At 38.9% G+C, this 24,900-nt stretch overlaps 1 protein-coding gene across 1 annotated transcript; it reads right to left on the reverse strand.

Annotated features, from left to right (window-relative positions):
* Positions 1-572: 572 nt before the first annotated feature.
* Positions 573-24,900, reverse strand: klhl4 (kelch-like family member 4). Its single transcript, XM_010788020.1, has 11 exons — positions 24,127-24,900; positions 15,601-15,768; positions 14,328-14,464; positions 13,795-13,991; positions 10,911-11,123; positions 9,544-9,730; positions 9,242-9,466; positions 6,824-6,986; positions 5,440-5,652; positions 3,439-3,610; positions 573-3,052 (listed from the first exon to the last, which is right to left on the reverse strand). The coding sequence occupies exons 1-11, from the start codon at positions 24,585-24,587 to the stop codon at positions 2,993-2,995; spliced, it is 2,196 nt and encodes a 731-aa protein (XP_010786322.1). The 5' UTR covers positions 24,588-24,900; the 3' UTR covers positions 573-2,992.

The following is a 24,900-nucleotide window of genomic DNA, read 5'->3' on the forward strand; positions in this document are numbered from 1 at the left end:
TCTTCAAACTGCTCAAATGAACTAAGCGAAACTGTCCCTTACATCATCGATCATGGATGGATGCATATATCAATACTTTGTTTGCATTAGTTTGTAGTACCTTAAATAGTAGTTAACAATCTAAACTTGTGCTGGGACCTTCACGCTTAAAAGCTCTCATCTGGTTCCAACTTTCTGCATTATTTTTGTTTTAAACTGGATACACAAAACCACATTTCATTTCCAGTTTTTGTCTCCATCTCTTCCTTTGTAATAATGTTGAAGGGACCTTATTTACGAAAAGTCGTTTATATTCAAGTTCATTCAACATGAAAACATGGAATCATCATAAAATGTGGCCTTGTTACCAGATATTGTATCTTCACTTATCTTTGGATAATGCCTGCTTTCGGTTGTGAATACACTTTGCAGGGAAGGATGAACTAATTGGGCTGTGTTGAGATGGCATACTTGGATAAAGGTGCAGTGAGAAAATTGAAGATGACTGAAATGTACAATAAATGGACATACGTATTAATAAGCCGGCATGTTTAATTCTTATGAAGAAATTCAAAGAGAAACTTGGAAACTTTTATAAATCAATATGTTTTATTTAATCATTTGAAATACTAAAATGTTTAGGTAATAATATGTTAAAGATAGATGTGGTTTTGATATCAAACTTCAGCCAGCTCTAGATCAGTACAGCACCACCTTTCCTCTAAATGTAAATGTGATTTTATCACTTAGAAATTCCTACAAACCATTAAGCAAAAGTCAATTAACACGAGTCAAAGCAGCAAAAAGCTCATTCTTACTACAGCCCTTATTCCCAGAAACAGACAACATGTTGACTTTGGGAGAGTGTGTCATACTCTCACCACATTTTAAACTGCAGTTGCCAACTATTGGGTAGCAACTTGACCGGAGTCTGCAAAGCAGTTTAGTATAACATATGTAGGATTTAGCAATAGTGAGAGACCTCCCAAGAAAATAATATAAGGTTACAAATGTGCAAAAATGTTATCCATTGCAGGGACAAATTGAATAAAGCTATTTTCATCACTGTTGGCTTGTGTTACTACAGCCGTTATATTATGCTGAATTAATTAGACAGAGATATATGGAGATACATATTCTACATGGTAGGGCTTTCGGTTATATTATACCCTCCAGAGGTGAACTAAGGAGAAAGCTATTATCCTTTATTGATCTCCATTACAGGATCTGACAGGAGATGCAGATAAACAGAAATAAGAAGTTAGAGGAGATTTATCTGCACATCAAATGAGATATATATGGTGCAAAAAGGGCTTTGCTTCAAAATAAATAAAAGATAAAGGAGTGTTATATTTGGTGTATTCCGAGAACAGCTGTGGACATATAAGCCCAAATTGTGTCTGCAAAAACAATTTAAATCTTACCAAACAAGTGAGAGGAGGGTGAGGCAGAGTGAACTATTTGGATGGTAAACAATGAAAAAAATCAAACGCAAGCAATAACAGTTGGTCCTCAGTCTGTCGAGCGGCACCTCAAACATGCTTGCATGATTTAAAAAGTGGGTGCTGCAATGAGAAGAACACTGAGGTTAATGCCGACATCAAAGCAGCTTCCAAATCTGTTTAGTTTACTTAAAGCAGAGCAAGGGACATTTAAATATCCCAGCCTAGGCGCCTCATTCAGCTCTAAGGATCTGACTTGCAGAGAAGACTGAAGAAAGTTTATTTATAGGTTTGCATGCTGTACAAAATGATGATAAAAACTAACATTCGGCCCCAAACACAGGTACAAAGTGTTCTTATTGTGATAAAGTTATCGTTGTTGATACTTTTATGAATAGAGCAATAAACTATGGACCTAAATATGTAAAGACATAAAAGTAAGATCTTGTTTCTGAGTAATGCACATAAGACTCAGATAGCTGGTTTAGTTGCAACTGCTGTCCCTTAGACATAGTCTGCTTTCTCTTCTAAATGAATCCAATGGGTATGTTATAAATTATAAGATCATCCACATGACCGCGAAGGCATCATATCCTTAAAAATGCAGAACAGACAAGGATCTTGATATATAATATTATATAAATCAAGTCAAACATTCGCTCAGCCAGCATGCCCAGAAATAAAAAAGAATAATAACAATAATAATCACATCGGTGGTCAGCAGAGTGCACTGGTTTTGGCATGATTCTAACAACACATGTGGTTTCAGAAAGTTCACAAAAATCTGTACAGCAGTGTGAAATATCAATATGATATATTTTCTGTAATTTACAATTTTGTAAACTTTTCTTTAAAGTGTAACAAGACCTCTAAGACAAGCAAATTACTTTGGTGTTCTGCAGCTACAGTCTCAATAAAAAAGAAAATGTTCAGTTATATATTTTAGCAAAAAGCTTGATTTCATTCCTGTTCTTTAAACCAGTCTGGACAAACTCATCACAGTGGTCTTCTTTGCTAAAGAGTAAGAATCTGTACAGACCACTCACTAAGGAAATACACAGGTACTTGGTTACATGTATGTATCATAACAACTTTCAATTGAGTGGCTATAAAGTGAAATATAAAGCCCAAAATATATTGTATGTGATGGCACTGATAAGAAAAGTCTCTGTATAGATGGCTAATTTACTCAATATGTCACTTCTAAATTAAATGTAATGGACATACACAGAACATTTCAGAAAACTAACAAAACAGTACAACAAAGGCTTGGCACTTGCTACAGCTTAGCCAAGTCTGAAAATTCTTGATCGGTTGAGAATGTGGAGAATGTGCATTGCATTCCAGTTTCTGAATAAGTCCTCCCCAGTGGGAAGGCATGTCCACTAATGATAGGAACAATGGTTTATGGGCAAGGCTCTGTCTGTGTTTCCCTCTGAAAATGTTGAAAGCCGAGTGAAAAAGAAAAAAACATGACTCTCGAAGGATGTGTCCTTGATCCGCTGTTTTGTTTGTCCACTCTTCTTCGCTACTTTCTCATTTGTTTCCCATGATGTCGTGAGACAAAACGCTCAAGGCAATTTCACCACCACCACGCAGGCGCCTGCCCTGCCAATGTTGAGAGGGACCTCCTACAGGACGACAGAGAGGTTAACAGGCAGCCTCCCATCTGAGGCCGTCTTCAAAAAGAATCCCATATACTTCATGCCGATAAGAGGGTTACAGAGGCAAGAGTGGGAACACAAAGCAAGCTAAGGAATATTGATAGGATTCAACAACTTGATTTATTTTCCCAAAGGATATACGATATATAAATCACATGCATTACTATTATTATTAGGTTAGCCGGGAAACTGATGTTATTAGCAACCATTTCTGGCAAAAACAATCGGCAATTCCTTTAAAAAGTTAAACCATTTTAAAAGTAAAAAATCCCCAATTTTTCTATTAAATATGAAACAATGTCAATATCATATTTAAACTGTGCTATGTAACAGCATGATGATTTTGGGATTACCTCTGTCCACTCATTGTTCTGTGCATCATAGGACTCGACAGTGTTCAGATATGACTGGCCGTCGTACCCCCCCACAGCATAGAGCCGGTCCCCCAGCAGGCAAACACCCACTGCGTCCCGGGGGACACTGAGGGACGACACAGTGGTCCATGTGTCCGTCTTTGGGTCATACCTGTAATTGCAATATTTTTACTTGTTTTTGATTGAGATGATGATACGGATGTTATGTTAACATGTTGCTGTCTCTTTTGTCCTGTGTTTTGACCGTGTCTAAATTGTGTTTTATGTTTTCCGTACATCAAAAAGCCCTAAAGGTTATTCAAAGTTTAAATATGTGGTCTAAAAGATTAACCGTATCAGCATTAATCTCAAGAGGAAACAGTGTCCCTTCCCCACCAATTTAAACATCCTTATATTCCCACTCTTTAATCACAGATGTCTGAATGGTCACTGGCGGCAACTCTTTTTTTAGCACAAATAGAGAGCCAGATTGTTTACTTAAAAGCTCAAATGGTCTTTTGGACAGATGCTGGTGGCTGCTGGGTCCTCAGAGAGATTCTCTTTACCATGCTGTTGAGGGAAAGTATGATAATTTATATGATTCCTCTTCAATAACTTGTTGGTAATGAAGTCATTTATATTTATAAAACAGTTTTAAGCGAAACAATTCAACTAATGATATGACAGAAGAAATGTATCTGTAATTAGGACATTTTTAAATAGAAACACCAAATGCCACAACAAAAACACTGTCCGATGTAATAATATGTAACAGCGACTCAAGGCACCATTAAACTCAAAATGATTCAATATTATATATCTCTGATTTGTTTTACTAACTAAAATATTTGCATTTAAAAGTGAGTGTTAGGGTTAGGGTAAAAGTGTTTAACACTGATCTTGGAGACAGTCAGACATTAAAGCTGTAGTGGGGGGGCTTTTAGATAAATTAACATTTGTTACAATGAAGACCTTGCTTAACACATTCACACAATGCTTATGCAGCCTGTTGCCGGGAGGGAGAGCTCTCTGTATAATTTGATACAACGAAGGAATTATGGTGTCTGGTGTCTGTGGCGACTTTCCCATGCTGGAGCACAAATGCCTGCAGGTGAGATGTCTGTGTCTCCTCCAACCCCAGGAGCGCTCTCATTACATCTTACTTTGGATTGTTATTATTTCATCCTTCCTCTGAACTCAGCTTTTTTTTTTATCTGGAGATAGCTGCTTCTCTGTTGCTCTGGTGTCTTTTTTGTGGCGATACCTCTCACAGCCAGAGGGCGGTGAAAAAACGTCTATTGGTCCAGCTTTATCCTAAGGGGCTAATCAACTAAAAATCTCAATACAAAATATCCCCAATGCTTCCTGTGAGTAAAATCCCTGTTTTAAAGATCAGAAAAAAAGGCACTGCTGAAGAGATATGTGTCTACTTTAACCATGTGTTTTTTGAAAGGAGTGAAGTTGAAGTAAATGATTGTATAACAGCATATAGTGCAAAGTGAACAATTGTGTATTATCCTACAAAAACGTTTTTAAATGTATGTATGTACTGTATATGTAGGGGTTTTCTCGTTTCTCGAAATAATGATGGATTATTGCAGAAGTAGTGTATCTTGTGCTTCGAATATACAAATAATGGTAAGCACACCAACATGAGGTCTAATAAGAACAATGGAGTTGGATTCTTATAATGAAATAACGACTGGAGGTGCTCTCGACAGTCACATCCCATTCGGGTTCAGGGGGGTATTATGGCCACCAGATGGTGCCAGATAATATGTTATAAAACAATGTGTGGAAACTATGATCTGTTCAATTGAGTATTGTAGTAGTATAACACAGACGTGTCTTAAAATGCAGGAAAAGGGTGGGGATCAGGAGCAGTTTGTCTCCCTTTTGTTCTACAGCCTGGTCCGCACCCATGACTGAATTCAACAGCAATCCAAAACCTCTTACAAAACATGTGTGTGTGTTTTCTCCAGAGAAGAAGCATTCAAAGACCTTTCAACACAATCGGAGAGTCTGGAACAGTGGTTAGAAGCGGGGGCGTCGTGTCCGCCTACGGCATACAGGAAGTTGTTGTATGTTGCCACACCCACTCCTCCTCGCCTTTTGGCCATGGGAGCACACATACTCCACTTGTTGGTGTGCGGATCGAAGCACTCCATGGACCTCAGACACGAGCTGCCGTCCCGACCACCTACTGCAAACAATCTGAGCAATATAACAAAATGAGTTAAAAATCCCTGACATCAGGCATCAAGTACTGCTCGATCTGACAGGAGTAGCTCACATCAGAGGTTTCAAAAAGAAAAGCATGACAAAACAATGATAACATGACAGATTCTGTCAGAGGAGTTAGTCGTAAAAGCCATTTTTCAAAGGCCCTTTCCTTGAGAGTGTTCTCTCCCAGAGAGATCACATCAATGTTTTTAGTGCTTGTAGCTCACAGGCCCAACAGCTAGAAAGTAGAGGCTAGGGAAACAGCTTCCTTTTTGTCTATTTTTGACCTAGTTGCAGAAATAACTCAGCATCGACTTTTACACTGAATACTGGATGTAGCAGAGCAGCAGCCTCTTTTTCTCCTTCGGCACAGAAACATATTTAAATGTGTCTGGGAGTCGGTCTTTTCTTTGCTTAATTTACTTTCAAATAATGTTGTCAGGCATTTAGTTCATTCAAATATACAAAGTGTTTTTATAGAGTCTAAATTACACTGTATGAATTACCTCAGAGATCCTCGCTGTGTGCTGCTCACTACTGCAGCCACGTTGTAGTTTACCTCACACAGACCACAAGGGTTGATTTTGCATTCAAGATGTGTAATGTTGTCAAAGTACAACTGCACTAATGCTGAACAGCTTTTCCTGGACCAGTGCACTATAAGTTACATAACCATGCCTGTGGTTTTTGCATGATTCATTTCAAGTTACGTTTCTGCTGACCATTTCACAAGGCAATTTATTGTTCATGTTTATTTTATATTTCAAACAGTCCGCAAATCAACTTTCAGAATATTTTATTTGTATTCTATTCTATACACAATTTGCTTTCATATGTTACCATTGTTATGTGGAAGAGCAGAACTCACTGAATATAACCTGATGCAGTGAAGAGGAGAGTGTGGGGGAGTCTTTTGTTCTTCAACACTGTAACATTCATCTTTTCTTCATTTAAAAAGGAAAACCTTTATGAAAGCAGACCCTGCACCACTTCACTGCTGGTTGTGGCTTTACAGATGCCAGTGACCTCGATCGACCGAAGGATCCAATATATTTCAAAGACACAGAAATACGACAATATACTTTTCCTCATAGTGTGAGGTTGAACATTTTATTAAGCATTAAAATGACTGCAGGGCTGTAGGTGCGATTAAGTTACTTACTTTCCATTGAGTGCTGTGACTCCCATGGTGCTCCGTGGTGTCGACATGCTGGCCACGTAGTTCCACTGTCTGGCCTGCGGGTCCCAGCGCTCCACCGTGTTGAGGTAGCTCCAGCCGTCGTGGCCTCCCACAGCATACATGGGGCCCTCTAGCACAGCTATACCTACACAAATAGAAACAAGAGATACAAATGACCAAAATACATTTTGATTTAGTAAAGAAGTAAAACAATCCTCTTGAACACTTATGACATCTATTAATATTGTTACATTTTGTGTATTAATATACTGTATGTATTTGTATAGGATGATCTAAATTAAATTACCAAACCAAACTCTTGTCTTCTTTCAACAGTTCTTAGAAAGAGCTGCGACAGAGGTACATTTCTCATTTTAGATTTGGGCAGAGTGAGTCATGTAGCTGACCGACTGCATTCAGAAAAACAGGAAGACTATAAAACTGCATGGTTCTTTCTCATTCCCAAGTCACAGTGGAAAGCGTTTTCACCCAGCAACATTGCACAGGATGTTTTACACAATGGATTTTTATATTACCACCCTTATTTCCTTTGGTGAGAGTTCAATTATGTTTGAAGGAACATAAGGGCAAGACCGCATTCAAGAAACCTCGAATGACATAAACACTGTCAGACAAAAGCAATTGTCGTGGTTAAACTCCTTTTTATTGCCGACTAGTGGCTTTGGAATACAAATAAATACTTTGACTTGTCCTTAATGATAATGCTCGCAGCATGAAATGGTTGGGCAGAGATGTTGGTAGACAGAAAAGCTTAAATGTATTCAGACTGAAAATATGCATGTCAAAGGCAAAGCAGCAAGAGACATTTGCTACGGGGAGGATCAAAGACAACAGAGGTAATCTGTACAGTGTGATCTCCTGGGCTGGCTGATATGTCCGACCACAGTGGGTGAGCGGGATGAACTCTTTGACAAGATCTTCCTGTTCTGTCACCAAGACCTGTTTCAACTGTGAATCAAAATGCTTCTGATATGAGATTTATTGGGCAGGGAAGGGTAAAGAGGAGCAGAGCCAGCACAGCATGCCCAGCTTTGATAAGTGAATGTGAAGATATCAAAGGTCTGCGTATCTCAAAAAGAAATGTATGATTATTTTCTACAGCACGCCTGCTGTGACCCTCCTGAGCATGCATCCTGCAGTTGTTGGTTTTTCCTAACACCAGGTTGCCTGACCAAGCTTATACATCATAAAAAAACCTAATAACAAAGTAAAAATACATTTGGCTTAAGTATGACAAAAACAAACACACAATAATAAATGGAAGTGTGAAAAACATTGAAAAATGGAGGACTTGGAAATCGTTTTCTTAACACATGGTGCTACGGTGGAGTTGTTCATCAATACATTTGATTAAAACATTGATATGAGAAGACTAACCAATATTTAGTTGCAACTCTACTGACATACTGTATTTGCCATTAGAGTGTCCAATTGTTGTTGTACTTTTTAAAATGGTTGATGAGTGACTATATGTTTTGGAATGGCAAAGTAATTTTGTTATGTCTTTAATCAATAGATTATGAAAGAATGTGCCCTTTTCTTTTTCAAGATCACCTAATGAGTGGTGCAGTGTCAAGTCCTAAAACCCGGAAGTGAGTTAGCATTCGACCACTACCGGTTCCATCGTCTCAGAGTCAATGGGATTTCTCCATAGGATTTTGGAAAATAGCTCGAAATAAGGTCTGTGGTTGACACAACGGATCACGTTTTGTTCTACGACATTAAATACATCAGCATTGACCCCACTGGTGATTTTTGAAGAGTTTACGTGTCTGAAAAACGATGGTTGTTAACAAGTGGCTGAATAGGACTACAGAAGTTGTTGAGGACGTTGTACGTCATTACGCCGAACACGTAAACACTCCCGCTAAGTTTGTTTGCCCCTCTTCTGCTTGAAAGCAAGTACCTGTGCTCTTGCAAACTGTTAAAACAAACGCTTCAACTTGTACAATTTAGAATCAGTATTTTTGAATATCGATCTTAAGTTGTCGTGACGTTGAAGTCGTGCGACCCTACTGTAGTTTGTTTATAGCATAACGTTAGCATTTTACTTCTGGCCATTAGATTTATGATTAGAACATTATAAAAGTAGGGTAGACATGTGGATATTATCCGGCTGAACAAAACTTGCATTTATCAAACAGGTTTGTTTTCCACAGACCTTATTTCGAGCTATTTTCCAAAATCCTATGGAGAAATCCCATTGCTTTTTTGTCGAAGGAACCCATGCGCAGCTTACTTCTGGGTAAATATGTCATCCCTGCACCACTCTATACTCTATCGATAGAAGAGCATATAATTATCGAGCTATTACGATATATGTCTATTACTGTTAAATGAAGTAATTTGAGCTACATTTATCTCATTGGACACACTTACCAAGTCCATGTCTGTGTGTTGACATCGGTGGCATGGTGGACCACACTTTATTGATAGGATTGTAGCACTCCACCATGTTGGACGTCTTGAGTCCATCCCTCCCTCCGACCACGTACAGCTTGTTGTCTATTACTGCTACACCAAACTGCAGCCGGCGTCCGTTCATTACTCCAACTTGGACCCACGTGTTAGTCCGCAGGTCATACTTCTCTATAGTGGTGGAGCCTAAAACCACAGCAAGTAATACAATTAAGTCAAGTACAATCTTGTGTATTGATACCTTGAGCATACGGGCCATGTACCTTTGGTAGAATCCATCCCTCCTACAGCGTAAAGTGCGCCCACAGTGGACTTCCTAGGTTTGGTTCTTGGGCTCTGAAACATCGGACGTCTCTCAGGCAGGAGATGGTACTTCATGGCTTCCATCAGAAGCTTTTGGCATTCCAGATCATCAGAGAACATCTTGTTGTTTTCCAGATCTGCAAGGAGCTACAATTCAAGAAATCACATCAATAGGCTACATTCTCAAAAAAGGAGAAAAAGGAATAAAGTACTTTTTGAACAATAAAGCATGACAACATGTCACAGTAGATTCACAGTAAACAATTATGAAACCTGAACATGTGTATAATAGGGCTTCTTTAAACATCTTACCTCTATTTACTATTGAACCCACGCGATTGTAGCTTTTCTTTGACAAGAGAACACTTTTTTTATTTGGTTTTATTTAATGTTTCAACCCTCATATCATGTTTTTTATAAAACTATGGATCTTGATATGCCTGCAAGTTATGTGGAATTACGCGGCTCATCTTTTCAGTTTCTACAGTAACGGTTATGAAAATCAGATTGATTATTTCTGATGTTTATTTGCCTCACAACCGACAAAATCTCCCAAGACAATTTATGAGATAACTTCTGTGCTGGATAATATTTACCACTTATTTGTGTTATTTATAAAAATAATTCACTTCATAGTTGTGTTGAGAATAATGTTGAGGGTGATTTTTTAATTTCACCAATATAAAGTGAGAGTGAAAAACATGTGCATAATTAGTCTTGGAAGTCCGTCAGTGAAAATAAAGCAGCAATCATTTAAATAAGGTCTGAAAATCTGATCTGGAAAATATTGCTTATCTGGGTTGGATGGTATGTAAATTAAGTTGTAAATGCTTCTTATCTTCTGATATACAGCTGTTATAAAACTTGAGTTGCTGTGCTTGAAACCATAATAAATCAAACATAAGCAAGCAATTTAAAGTCTGGTAATGCATATCAAAAATTATGTTTAGCTGTCATACTGTCAGTTTGATTTATCATTGAGAGTAGAATTTTTTTGTACAACCACTAAACAAAATGATTATTGACAATACGGTAGTTCACGGCCTTACAGTGGTCAATTGGATGTGAACTGGGTGGTTATCTTTCAGTTAATGTATGTGACTTATAGCTGAAACAAGTAGTCAATTCATCATTTAGTAGATTGACTTTCAAACTAAAATGCAATTTTGTATTGCCTGGTTCCGACATTTTAAATTTGCAATGATAGTAAACTTATCTTTGGATTTTGAACATTTGACTATGTCATGCTTTATAGGGGCCTTTTTTCCTATCGACAAATCATACATTTTCCTAGACACCACCTCTACCCCTGTCCATGTTATCTCACCTGTGGAGGAAGAAGAGGCAGACGGATGAAGGCGAGCAGCATACCGAGGTCTTTTTGTCGCTGCTGGACCTCATACCGCACCCACATCATCAAAGCCTGGAAGATGGTCTCCTCATCGGGGACGTTGATGTCATCGCTGGAAAGCAGCTTAATAATCTCAGCCGTGGGGAGCAGCAGAAACTCCTGGTTCTGAATGACCTCCAGGAAGTGTTCCTGGTACACAGAGGAGACGTGTAGGAGGAAGATAATAATCAGTCATTAGCCAGGGAGTATGCTCGGTGCAGCGTGTGCGTGCGTGCGTGCGGGTGTGAGGACCAAATGGAACAAGAACAGAGTCAATAAATAAAAATAATGCAAATAGATTGAGAGAGCAAATTTAGAGGTATCTATCAATGATTTAATATACATATAACTCACTTCAGCTGTAAAGATAAATAGATGAGTTGTCAACCATTACATTAATGGCCAAATATTCTAATATTTGATTCCTCAGTTTGAATATCTTTTTATGGATAAAAAAGCTATTATTTTCTAGTTTTGTTATTACTTAATGACAGTAAGATATCTAAATTACACAAGTAATTTAAGGACCCTATCTTCGTGCTTGGCAAACACTGAGTAACACTGACCAAACAATTAATCTCTTAATGGAGAAAATTATTGTCAGTTGGTTGCGGCCCCACAGATTACATTGATGAAATACACTCTATCTCTTACACATTTTTACACTCAGCTGGCTCACTATATAAAAGAATCAACATAGCAGCGGGCTTCAAATCAATCTGGCATAAAACACCTCCAGAAAGAGCCTCTTTATAAGCTTACACAACATTTGTGCTGCTTATTGTAGATGAAACCATTAAGCCTTTTGATGAGAAACAAAAAGGCATTGCTCCCCAACATTACCATGACACACAGACAGTGTCCAGATTTAAGTTTTGTAGAAGCTGCACGGTTTCTATTGCCTGCCTTAAGATTGATCTTCCATTTACTGGCCAGCAGCCCAGGCGACATTACAACGCTGCATGGCTACCTCTTCAAGGACATTGTCTCACGGCAGCTCCATTAAAATGATGCTATATAAAACACCCTCCTGCTTCTGCTGCATATGTTATATTCCACATTAAAACAGATGAAAGAAATACAGAGCAATCCATGCCATAATCGCGCAGTGATTTCCCTCTTTTAACGAGGCAGCTAAGCATTAAATATTAAGCCGCCTGAATAACTTAGACTGGATGCTCAACAATTACGAAAAAACATGGACGCTATTGATCATCAACTTGCAACAAATTACAGCAATCTATTATGAGAGCAGGTTTTAAGAGCTTAACAGAAACAGCCCTAATGAAATGAGGGACAGCTATTGATCTGTTGTGGCAAGAAGGACAGAGAAATGCCATCCAACTCTTTGACGTTACTTCAGACCAATTATTTGTGATTACCACTGAACAGCTGACAACCAAATTGAAAGCTCAACAGAGTGTTTCATAAACATTTAAAAAGACGTGTTTTCCGATGCTGGCAAACTCATTGGTGGTAAACTGCTTGGAAAACAAGATCAGCGGGATAGGAAACTAATTGATGTAAATTAGTAATTCTGTAATAACAGTGTCTTCTGAGGAGGAACGCTGATGTTAAGGGGAGTGAGGCAGCATAATTACTGCTCAAGAACATTTTGATTACCAGACAATTTGCAAGGCCTGGCAGAGTCAGATTGCTATATTCTAATATTTTTCTTAATTGAGATTCATTTTATAACATCCGATTTCTGTGGTATTTATTGTGACATGTAACATAAACATGTTTTATTGTTAAAAGAAAATACTTTAATCCCAAAAATAAAACAATACAGTTTTATCTACTGCAATATAAAAATGGCTACTATTTCATAGAGGAAAAGGACGTCTGAGGCGGATCTCAACTGTGCCTAACTGTGAAAAACAAGCTTATCCAAACAAAACTTGCTCCACTCACAACCCGGAGAACGGACTTCCAGGAAGCCCACAGCTCTCGCTGCTCATTACACAAGTGATTGAACAGGAAGTTGGCCCTCTTGTGCAGTTTGATGATTAGATTAACCTCCTGGTCCTGGATGGGGGCTATGTAAACAGACTGAGCAGATGTCCTCTAGGAGATAACGCCTGCCTCATGCTGTCACTTCTGCATGACCAGCAAGACGTTATCTGACAAATGTGTGCACCAATCTTAATCCAATGCAAATACTCTTTGCAGGCATATATATAAAAATTGCAATTTCTTAGGTCTGGCAGTGCACTAATCAATGTGAAGCGTAGCGGTATCTGGTACTGACAGCCACATAACCAAATTAGATAAAGTGAAAGCATGAACATTTTCAATCTCTATTCAAATGTGGACGTCCTCCGTTTCTCTACTCAAATTATATTAAATAAATAACCCTGAAACAAATATGTCATTCTTTTACAGGTTGACATGTTTTAAATAACATTAAATAACATGACATGTTATTTGACTTAGCTAGCCTAGCTATGGTCACAATAATTGTTATGTACATTATACCAAAACCTGACGTCATTGACAACATAATGCTAATATCACACAGGCTACTATACATTTAAATTAGAAACAAATATTAAATTGAATCCTCAGCTTCTTACATTATGTTAATAAGAGTTCATTTTGTATTCACTACAATGGTGATTGTCTGTCCTGTGAAAGTGGATATAGCGTTGATTAAACTACATGTTTAGATAATCTTTTTAATGTTCAAGCTTCCATTGCCACAGCTATTGTGTAGTAATGCAAAACATAGCCACTTTCAGTGTGCAAACTGTAGTTACAAAATAAATAATTCAGCCCACCCAGCCATATAAATATGTTCTAGTACTACTCGCTCTTTTACCGTGGTGTAGTTGTGAGCCACATTGAGCAGGTCCACGCAGCCCTGGGCGTCTGCAAAGGAGCGTATTCCCAGGCAATTGGAGGGATGAAGCTGTTTCATCAGGAAGTTACAGCAAACCTGGATGACTTGTGAAAGCTGGAGGAGGCAAGCTGCCGCCAATAAACTCTCAATGGTCTCCTCTTTCAGCTCAAGGACACCTGCAATGTCAGGACACGAAGAATATATTTTTATGTCATGACGGGTGGTAGCCGTAAGGACAAACACATTGTGGAGATAATTATTAACATCTCATACTGGATCAACAACATTGTGTTATTTTACCCTATTATAGAATAAAGAAAATGGGGGTTTGGATATTCCCAACAACAGACTTATCAAAGGGGATTTGTCTAGTAAACAAAACAACACTGTTGGATTGCTGCAGTCAGTAAGCCCAGTGGTGAATTGCCTTATTGATCCATTTTAATCATGCTAGATTTCAGAAGGCTCATAACTACTTACAAGAGCTAGTGAACGTGTTTACGAGCACTCACCGGTATAGGCGAAATGAACCAGGGACCTGAGGGCTTCTGGATCGACTCCCTCCATCTTGATCTCCTCCTGCTTTGCCTCTCTCACATCGCTGGTGAACATAGCAGCAAAGTAGTCCGACACAGCACTCAGCACCAGTCTGCCATAAATGAAACACAGTGAATTATTGCTCTTGTGTACTGTACATTACTTGGCCTGACTATATACCGTAAGTGAGATCTGAATGCAGAATTGTTTAAAGGGTAAGTGAATCAATCATTGTGTTTCCTCAAAAAAGGGTATATCTTTCCAGTATATTCGGCTACAATGTTCTGTGTATTTTCATGTGTAACTGTTTCCTAAATTGATTTATTCTGCTTCTGTGCTTGCAGCATTTTTGGTATTGTTCCCACCACATTCAACTCGTTCAGTGTATGATGAATTAAGTTATCTCATTGACTTAATGTTGCTAATAGTTACTCTGCTCCAACTCCTAATTATGTTTTCTCATTTGTCTCATACAACACAATGGTTGATCATGAAGAGAAGCAGAGATCACACTGCGATAAAAGGAAAGGACAGTCCAGCAATCGACATCTACATTTCAATATTTGTGGTTCATCCTGCATTATTTTGGCTGTCTACACACCGTTCCTGCTTTACCTGGTTTACAAATATAAATCCACATTGAACCGGTAGACAGAGAACTGACTATAGGTCAGTCCCTAATAATTCCTCTCTGTGGAGTATTCTGGTTTCTGTTTTATAAATCTGTCTTGATGAACTAACAAAATGTGCCGGTAGAAAGACGTACACAAAAAGATGCACTCAGTGAACGTGATGCCTCTCTGCATTCAGGGGATGTCATGCGATATGTTCAATTCTGCCAACCGAGGGCTTGATGCCTCAATATTGACATACTCATGTATTGAATCACACTGCTCCTCCACTGCACAATTGTAACGTGGAAATGAGGAAGTGCAGTGGTGTAATTAGATTAAAGCAGTGTGCATGATTTAGATGCCAACCAGTGGGCATAGAGTATGCATATCTTTCCTGTCACTTAAACATCTGAAGAATCTTGCTCTTGCATTTTAAAGATTATTCGATTATTCCTGAGATGAATCTGGACTGACATAATATATTTTTACAAATGCGAAATCTGGTCCAGACCAAATCCTGGGCACTCGCATCTGCAACCTAATGAAGTGAATTCAGACGAGCTTCTGTATCTCTTAACTAAACCGATGCAGTGTAATTAATGAAATCAAAGAGGACTGAAGCGCAAACACCAACCTGTGAGCGGGTATCTTATGATCCCCTGCTATCAAGAGAACATCACACAGCTGCTTGTGCTGGAGGTAGGTTTCCATCTTACGGAAAGTCTGTTCTGCATGATTTGTGGCCTGGAAAAACTCATCCGAGGAGTTGGTGTTCATTTTGGAGAAGGTGCTCAGGGCCAACCTGTGGAAGAGAAGAGAGATGGTTTAAGGCTAAAACAATGCACTAAAGCATGAATATTTACTTACATTGCTTAAAAGGTTTTGTTGCAATGAGCTTTCCTCTTATTTTTTATTTTGGAAATAGACATATGTAAGAATTAGTCGTCAGCATGACTTCACTTGACGAGGACTTCACATAATGCGGACAAAAACAAAGAGAAAAGATCGGACACTTTAGGTGAAATAACAAAGACATTTAATTTAGGAGGACTAATTAATTGAACCAACTTTTGTTTCCTCTCCCTGTCCTCCCTATCATAAATATAACATTAATAAAAAAAATAAAATAAAAAAGCTGTACGAAGCAAGATAAGCAACATATTATTGAGGACACAAAATGGCCTAGTCAAACACATCGCACTCTACTCCCTGAGGTGTATCTGCAGCTTTCTTGCCACTTAAGCTGAAATTAAAACTGTTATGGACACAACTGCATACATAAGTCGATAACTGAGCACTGCAGTCCAATGGGACAAGCGAGCTTCCCAATCTATGCAACAGCTTTCCAGACAGAAAGTCACTGTGTCTGTAATGTGTGTATGCCTTTGTGTGCATCTATATATCTGTGTGTGCACGTTGGCTTTCCAAAGACAGGGACTTAACAAGTGAACAAGCCTGTTTCTTACAGCATTTCGTTGAGGCTGAGTCCCTGTCCCTACAGGCTGCTAGATTACATGCGGCTCTACAGGCACCCAAGTAATCCCACAGACACGTGGCAAATAATGCAGCCCAGACACTTTGGTGTCCTTCACAGAGCAAGTCCACTCATTGACATTTAGGGTTGTTTGTTACGCTACATAAACAGACCCAAGCTGCCTCTCCGGGGGAATTTACTGTCATCTCACGGTCCTGCGGCTGTTTCAAGACTGATTTTGCTCAAGGAAAAAAAAAGTCACAGCTATTTAAATCAACACTTAATATCCCCGCTCATTACCAGTTATGCACCAACATGAGAGCTGCATAAACTAGCAAAGTTACAGATTTGTCGATAGAATGAAATGAAAACCTGTCATGCTTGGCTGCACAATATATTGGCGCATACAAAGATTGATAACACAGGAGGGGTGTAAGGGAGTGATGGCCCTTATTGATATCCTGATTAAGACACTATTATAACGTTTTTAGCCTGGTGTGTGATTTCTTCTCTTTGATTACCAAAAGCAACATTTTCCCTTGGGGATTTGTTTATACTGCCCCCCGGTCACTGCAGAATCCTATAGTCTAACCTTTATTGGGAGACTTTATGCTAAATGCAAGAGTAATTTATTGCTCTGTCACGATAATTCCCCACTGACTCTGAAGTCTTGGAGAGGAACACCAAACAAGACTGAATAAGCAATGGGGCCGTAAAACTGAGATGCATTGCCTTTGTATTGGCTCCAAGGCATGCTGTAAGGATTTTTCATGCCTACCAATCTCTCCGACACTAATTGCTTTGGTATCACATTCTAGGGAGCAGTAAATTTCTCTGAGGGATATATTTCACTTTCAGTAGAGGGTTGGATCATCAGAGGTATAGCCCAATTTTATTAAGGCACTAAAGCCCCAGAACACCTTACTCCAGAGAAACTGCTGTAGGTACATTGCTGTACATCACATAATACTGAGCAATTCACAGAGTCACACACCCTAACAAGGCCTGTAGATTTATTTTGTTATCTACAAACATTCAATGTGCAAACCTGCATTTGTAGAACATTATAGATTAGAACAATAGTAAAATTGCCTATATGCATCAATAGAATAAAATAGGGGGCTTCATCCCTCCTCACCCTACAGTACATGTGACGTTTTCTTCCTTGACTGAACACATGTCACCTGAAGTCTTGTCATTATCTCCTCACACCTTCCTGAAGTTATCACACCACAATGTGTCAAATTGGATCTGAGAAAAACATATTCATTTAAAAAAAAAAACTAACAAGCTTTTCAGGTGAAGATACAACACTCATTAAAAATAATATATGAGTTATACAGCATATTAAATATCATGTTTGTGTTCCTATAATCATTCTGACATCTCGATGGGTCAAAACTGTCATCCTAGTCGGACAATTCCTGATGCGCTTTGGTTAGCGAGGATTAGCCTGTAGCTGTAAAGGTTATGAGTTAGACATGTTGCTGAAAATCTCAGTCTTATTCCAACTAATGTCAATTCCATCCCTTTACAAGAGGGAAAGTCGTGCCTGCCTGGGTCCAATGGGAAATGTCTCTTTCAAAATGGATTATAACAGCCATTTGCCCCTAAAGGCTGCTGAGTAGCTTGGGTTGGGTTGAGAATCTAACAACTCCAACAAAGCCTCATGCAGCATGTGCCAAGTCTATATATTCCATGAGATCTCAATATGCCTCTGTGCTTTGACAGTCTGTATTACTGTCATTCAGCTTTGTGTAGAGAGAAATATATACACTGACTGTAATAGCTTGATCCCGGCAGTAAGGCTGAGATGATAACTCTGTACAGAAATAGATTTTTCTATCTGCACTTTACTATCTCACTGAGGCTTCGCAACAGACTTCCTTCTTCTCATTCCATTGTAATACCGGACATGCTTAATATTGATAATGATGGAGGAAATGAAGCAGCATATGGGATCCACGTCTTTTGAAATCTGCTCTGAATGTGGCCTCTGGGCTCTTTATGTGAGAGACTTCAGTGGAAAATTGACACTGCTATTAACAGAAATGAAATATTGCCTTCTTACAGCTTTCACCAAAACCGCACACGTTGTAAAGAGAAAAGTGATGGTGGAGAAGTCATGTCAGCAGAATTTCTGCAAAAAGCTAATGAAAATCTCAGGTGGCATACTAATTGATGTTTTGAATATTAAGAAACTGCAAGAGGAGTTACATCTTACATATTTAAAAATGAAAATCATCTGTCAAAGTATGTCCGTTTAATAATGAACATTTACATAATTGACTTGAAAACTTAAGAGAAATATCTGCTTGAAGCCACTGAGGAATAATGTGCCAGTAGATGAACATATTTCAAAATAGAGATTATAATTGAATGTTGCTAAACACAGAATATTAACACTGGGATTGGAGTGGTACGTTTTAATGAGTTGGTAAATCTTATTTCAATAATGACATTGTTTAAGCCTGTGTCACACTGTCCCGAAATTGACACCAGATGGAAACACGATAAAGGAAATATCGTGTGTGTGAACTCATTTGTGAGGGCATCTTAAGCCATCGTTTCTCAGGCTCTGGCAGCAACTTTGTGAGCGGTGGCAAAATCTTTGGCATGCCAAACAATTGCCGAAGGACCTTGCGAAGGTTCATTTTCGTGTTGAATCTTTTTGCCCTTCGTAAGGCCAGCGTGAGGGCATCTTTTCAAATCATGTCATCTTCGTCTGATCATCGGTGCCATCAGGCATTTTTTGCCCCGGCAAAATGGACACACAAATTCAACGCGAAAATTAACCTTCGCAAGGTCCTTCGGCAATTTTTTGGCATGCCAAAGATTTTGCCACCGCTCACGAAGTTGCTGCCGGAGCCTGAGAAACTCCACCGGCGGTCATACGATGGCTTAAGATGCCCTCACGAATGGCTCGATGTTGTTACGATCAGAGCCGAATTTGAACATTTCCTTTATCCTTTTTCTGGTTGTTTTATTGCACAACAAAATCATGAAAACATATTATGTAAATAACCCAATTTGTGTTCTGTGAAACTGAAAAGGATATCACATTGTTTTTGTTACTTTTGTTGCAGTTGTATGTCTTAAATGTAATTTAGGTTAACTTCCTGTTTTATTTAGATGCTTTTATTTTTGAAGGCGAGTTGACAGGAAGTTGTTGTTGCTATGGAAACAACATGATGGAGAAAACTTAATATATTCTACATATAAAGACGGAGAAAGTAAAGAACAAAGTCTGAACATATCAGTACAGTATCATAGTACTTTAACATACGGTAATTGTTTTTGCTACTTTCGTTGCAGTTGTATGTCTTAAATGTACAGTAATGTAAATGTTGCCTTCGTGTGTGGTTCGGGGCCATCTTCATGCGAAATTCACAATTCCATATTCGTGTGTCCATGTGGTGTCAATTTCGGGACAGTGTGATAGGGGCTTTACAGATATACTTTGAAAAAAATGCTGAGCTCTGCATCATAATGCTTGAAGATGTGATTTAAAGTGTGTGTGTGTGTGTGTGTGTGTGTGTGTGTGTGTGTGTGTGTGTGTGTGTGTGTGTTGTGGGCGTCATCTAAGTGAAAAATGTGCAGATCTTAGCAGATAGCTTCTACCTGCTTTGCTGATGGCAGTTTACTCACATAGTCTGTCATCATTGTTAGATCTGTAATTTATTTACATTTGATGTTAGTGGGTAAACAACTTAATCCATATTATTAAAGCCGTGGAGCATTGGTTGCATGCATTTGGTTTATACTGTGTATTAGATAGATTTAGATCTCGAGATACAATATCGATTCCCAATCTTTCTAGCTTAGAGGGTTAAAAACTCAGATTTAAAAATGTCTTAAGTGCCATTTTTATTTGGTGACTAAAACCACATCTTTTTAATTAATTTCCCTGAAATCCTCCAACAGATCTAAATGTTATTGAATATGCAAACCATGCATTTTACAGAAAAAAATACTGAACACTTTTCTGCTGTCGGATATGATTAACTATGACATTTTCAGCTTGATCACAGTTGTCTGTGCCTCAAAGAAACTTCTTCAATGCAAATAAGTTAACGTGAGTGCCTCAGAAGTCAGCCCCTATTCATAGTGCCGGTGTAACATTCAAAGAAAGCTGTGTGAGGGATTTGCTTTGAACTGGGTCCATTCGGGTGGAAAAGATGACTGATCTGCATTTGAACAGAAATTAGTAATGTGTCCAGCATTAAATAAAACTGTACCTCTGTCCACAGCCTTCTGCAAAAGCATAAGGAGGGGTTACTAAAACCTCTGGTTTGATCTTTATCTTCCATCTGCAATGGCCTTGTTGCACACAGAATGCTGATTTGGCAAAGTTGAAGCATGCTCAGAATCAATTATATGCGATTGCAATACCTCCTACATCCCTGAAGGTGTCATTTTGATATTACAACAGATATACTGTATTTTGCAATTTACAGCCTCTTAAGGACGCCTCCTCTGGATGTGTCACAAGGAGACCGAGACCCTGTAAGCAATGTGGTGTTATGAGACATCCAACAAATATCTGAATTACTGCTGTTGACAGGGGGTGAGGTGGTGGTATTTCTTTTCCAAGGCGGTGGAGAGGGAATTGAGATATCATTCAAACTAACAGTCTGCTGACTCAATCCTCTGTTAGTGTTTATGTGGGAGAGGTCAGGGTTTCTATTCCATTCAGGTAAACTTCTGTCATATATTCTCTGTCAACGATGGGGAGAGGTTATTTGGATGATAGTCATGAGGACACAACAAATATACAGTATATATTTGAATATAGAGCATTAGGAGCAAGGGTGGAAAACAACGTGGTATTATCTCCTGCTTACTAAACTACATTTGATTTAACAGCTCTGTGGATAACTACCAGTTTGTCAGAAGTAAATAGTTGGATAGGCTAAATAATATATTCAGAGTATATCTATGATGGGACTCACATGCACTAACATGCATGCACTGCCAACCCGGTTACATAAAGAAAGAACATAAACACTTGTATTACAACAATAACAGAGGAAGTGTGCCTTCATTCTGTGCTAACCATGCCGATATTCCACTATATATTTACAAAGCAAATAGTTGTTTATTGCTTCATTAATGTTCTGAATGTTATTTATAAAACCTTTAAATAAGTTCAAGAGAAAGCTAACAGAGCAACAATAAGTAGATCAGCATAAACCACAACATCAATTGACCTTTTGAAATTCCTTCAATACTCATCAAGGCAGGTTTTTAGAATGTGTGACAAAACTTACATAACTTCAACAAAAATAATAACACAAAAGACACAAGCTCAATGGTAATGTTGCCAACACCCTTCCTGCTGCTGAATAACCTCTGAACTGATATACATTTTCTTATACATTTATGATTAATAAGCCGACTAATACGAAGAATACTTTCTTAAATTCAGGCACAAAGCTAAATGTATAGCCACTGTGACCACAGTATTTTTATCCAATAGTACAACCACCCAATTAGGATGAAATATGTTGGTTGAATGTGCCAGTTAGTTCAGTTTGACAGCAATCTGGAATATGAATAACAAAAGTGAGAAACACATCTATAGAAGAAAGGAATAAAGTGGAGGGACAGATTTTTCGGTAGACATTGAATGATACTAATCACTGAGGGGCACGTCACACAAAATGACTGGCACATATTTTTCCAACTACAAAGGAACGGTTACAACTTTTGTATAACTCGCAGCCAGCAGAACTAATTTCTTCATTCTGCCTGAGGGATTGTGACAAATTATATGTCAAGGATTTATGATGTGAGACGTAATAGGGCCACCCAGCTGGTGGAGTAAATGAATGTGCATATATCAGTGACATCGACACATCTACTTAGCCGTGGAAGAACATACAAGCCATGATGTATCACACAGTCACTAGCTCAATCTTTTACATCTAAATGCAGTGCTTGTCCAAACCTCTCAGAAACTAGTGCTTCACAGGTATGAAATGACTGCTTTAACATTATACACATACCTAATTGAACACCCATATCATCTCACCACATTAAATGATGTGCTTCCCTGATAGCCCTGGTCAAACTCATTTGGCAGCCTGCTATTGCATGAACAGAAAAATGCACATTTCTTGATTTAATAATTATGTAAAATAGGTACAGAGGACGATGTATTTATTTAAATGAAGGGATAAATTGATGGAACTGTCTGTCAATATTCTATACATTGTTATTTAGAATAACAGAGGGTTTGTTTCTCTGACATTGTTAACAATTTGGGTGGGAAAAATCCTCAAATAATTCAAAACACTTTTTGTTTGTTATATTACATTGCTGATTATCATATTCATGAATGGATATCAATACAAGTCTACCCGAGATATATTTATGATCCACCAGAGAAGAACCATTTGAATATTTCAGTATTATTGTCAAAATATAATGGCTGTTCTGTATTTTACATGGCCATCTTGAACTCAAGGTCTGCATTGAGAGCTGTCGAGTTACACATTTTTACCTTGAGGCACATATTTTATGCATGCATTCTTCACATACAGGGACCCACAAACATGAACATCTGCCAATTATACCAACACTGAGAGCCGAATGTCAGGCTGATTCCAAAACTGTATCTTAACTCAGAATAATTCATGCTCTGTTCAGGGAACTCAACCGTCCACTGCTCGTGGCATTGATTTAATCCACATTGACATATTTCTGGCTGTAGACAGAGAGTCTGTATTCAGAATTACCTGTTTAATCATGGTGAGCTCTTTTTAAGATAAAGGGATAGGTACACTATCATTGTCCCCAGGTGCATGAAAACAAAGGCACACAGGGAAGCCTAAGGACCAATCATCTTAGAATGTCACAGACCAGATAAAAGGGAGACTTGGGCTTTTCATCCTTGATGTGGGGTGCTTTTAGTACACACACACACACACACACACACACACACACACACACACACACACACACACACACACACACACACACACACACACACACACTTTTTAGTTCCTGGTTATGCGATTCAATAGCTATTTATCGCTTTTAACTCCATGGAAGAATGCATTATTGTAATGTGTACAAACTTAAGAATCTGGAGGAATTAAGCAAAGTCATACAGTGCATGTCATCTGGACCACAACATAGACAATGGAACAGATAAAGCCTTGGCTTTTGGTCTGGTGAATAATTAAAATGGTGCTACCTTGCCTAACATGCTGTGGACAATAAGAGTGATCTTCCCCCAGGTGAGCCATGAGAGCAGCTGCAGACAGAGCAAGAGTAAATTGGAAAATGAGAGCTGTGCATGTATTTACATTCTGCTTGATTAATGGACGGACAGGATGAAAGTGTAAATATTGAATGAAGTTCAGAGGCTCTAGATATACTATATATATATATATGTATGTATGCATTTAGTCTCAGAAATATTTTAAACAGATTTAAAGTATGGCTGGTATGTGCTAACTAAGCAACATCCAAGCAGTGTTGGGCTATTTTTTTAACAAAACATCATCAAAACTGTTAATTAATTCATAATTTTGAAGCAGCTTTACTTTCCTTACAAAACTGGAAGAGACAACTTCTTACCAAAATAGCAGTATCGGGTTTCGGCCAATCAAGAATACACAAGGTTACTGATGTAGCATGATTCTGTCTACTAAGTCAAATGACTCCTAACCGTCGTACCTCTCTCTGGCCTCCACCTCTGCAGGTTCCTCTGTGCTGCTTTTTACATCTTTCTGGCCAGTGATGGTGTCCTCCTTTCTTGTGGTGCTCGGTGAGGAGCTGCTCTTTGAGGATTCCTCGTTGACCTGGAGACCCTGAATGGTGTTTTGCTGATGGTGCCATGATTGTTGACCCGTTCTGACATAGACAGGTGTGGGCCCTGGTGTAGGTGCCAAAATACTGTGAACCGGGCTGTTATTCTTTCGTAGTCCTCCAATGCCTCTTTCACGTGAGTGGCTTTTCAGCCGGCCCTGGACAGGCGTCCCTCTGTGGTCCAGGCCATCCTGCTGGATGTACCCACCCACCCCTCCACCGCCTCCGCCTCCACTGCCAGCCGAACCTTGGGATGAATGGCTAAACCAGCGCCAGCGGAGCCTGAGGATCTGCTTCACGTCAAAATCCTTCTTTCCCGACACAGACATCCTCCTCTGGGTTTGGAAACGAAGGCAATGGTATGTTGAGTCCCCAAAAACATGGAGAGCAGAGAAGAGCCTTGATTCCAGTCCTCAGTGCCTACAATGTGACTCTTCTCTTCCGTTATTGCCTCACTACTATCATGAACATCCTCTCCTCCTTCTAGTACTCGTCCGTTGTTCTTTTAGTGGAGATGGAAAGCAGTCCTCTGCAGCTATTGTTCCTGTGCCTGAGACTACTACCCTCCCTCCAATTCTCCCTTTCTGTCTTTCTCTCTATTTCTCTCCTGTGCTACTGCTGTTTCTGTTTGCTGCTGCTTCT

Source organism: Notothenia coriiceps, unplaced genomic scaffold (assembly GCF_000735185.1).
Source record: "Notothenia coriiceps isolate Sejong01 unplaced genomic scaffold, NC01 NC01_scaffold00031495, whole genome shotgun sequence".
NCBI classification, from domain to species: domain Eukaryota; kingdom Metazoa; phylum Chordata; class Actinopteri; order Perciformes; family Nototheniidae; genus Notothenia; species Notothenia coriiceps.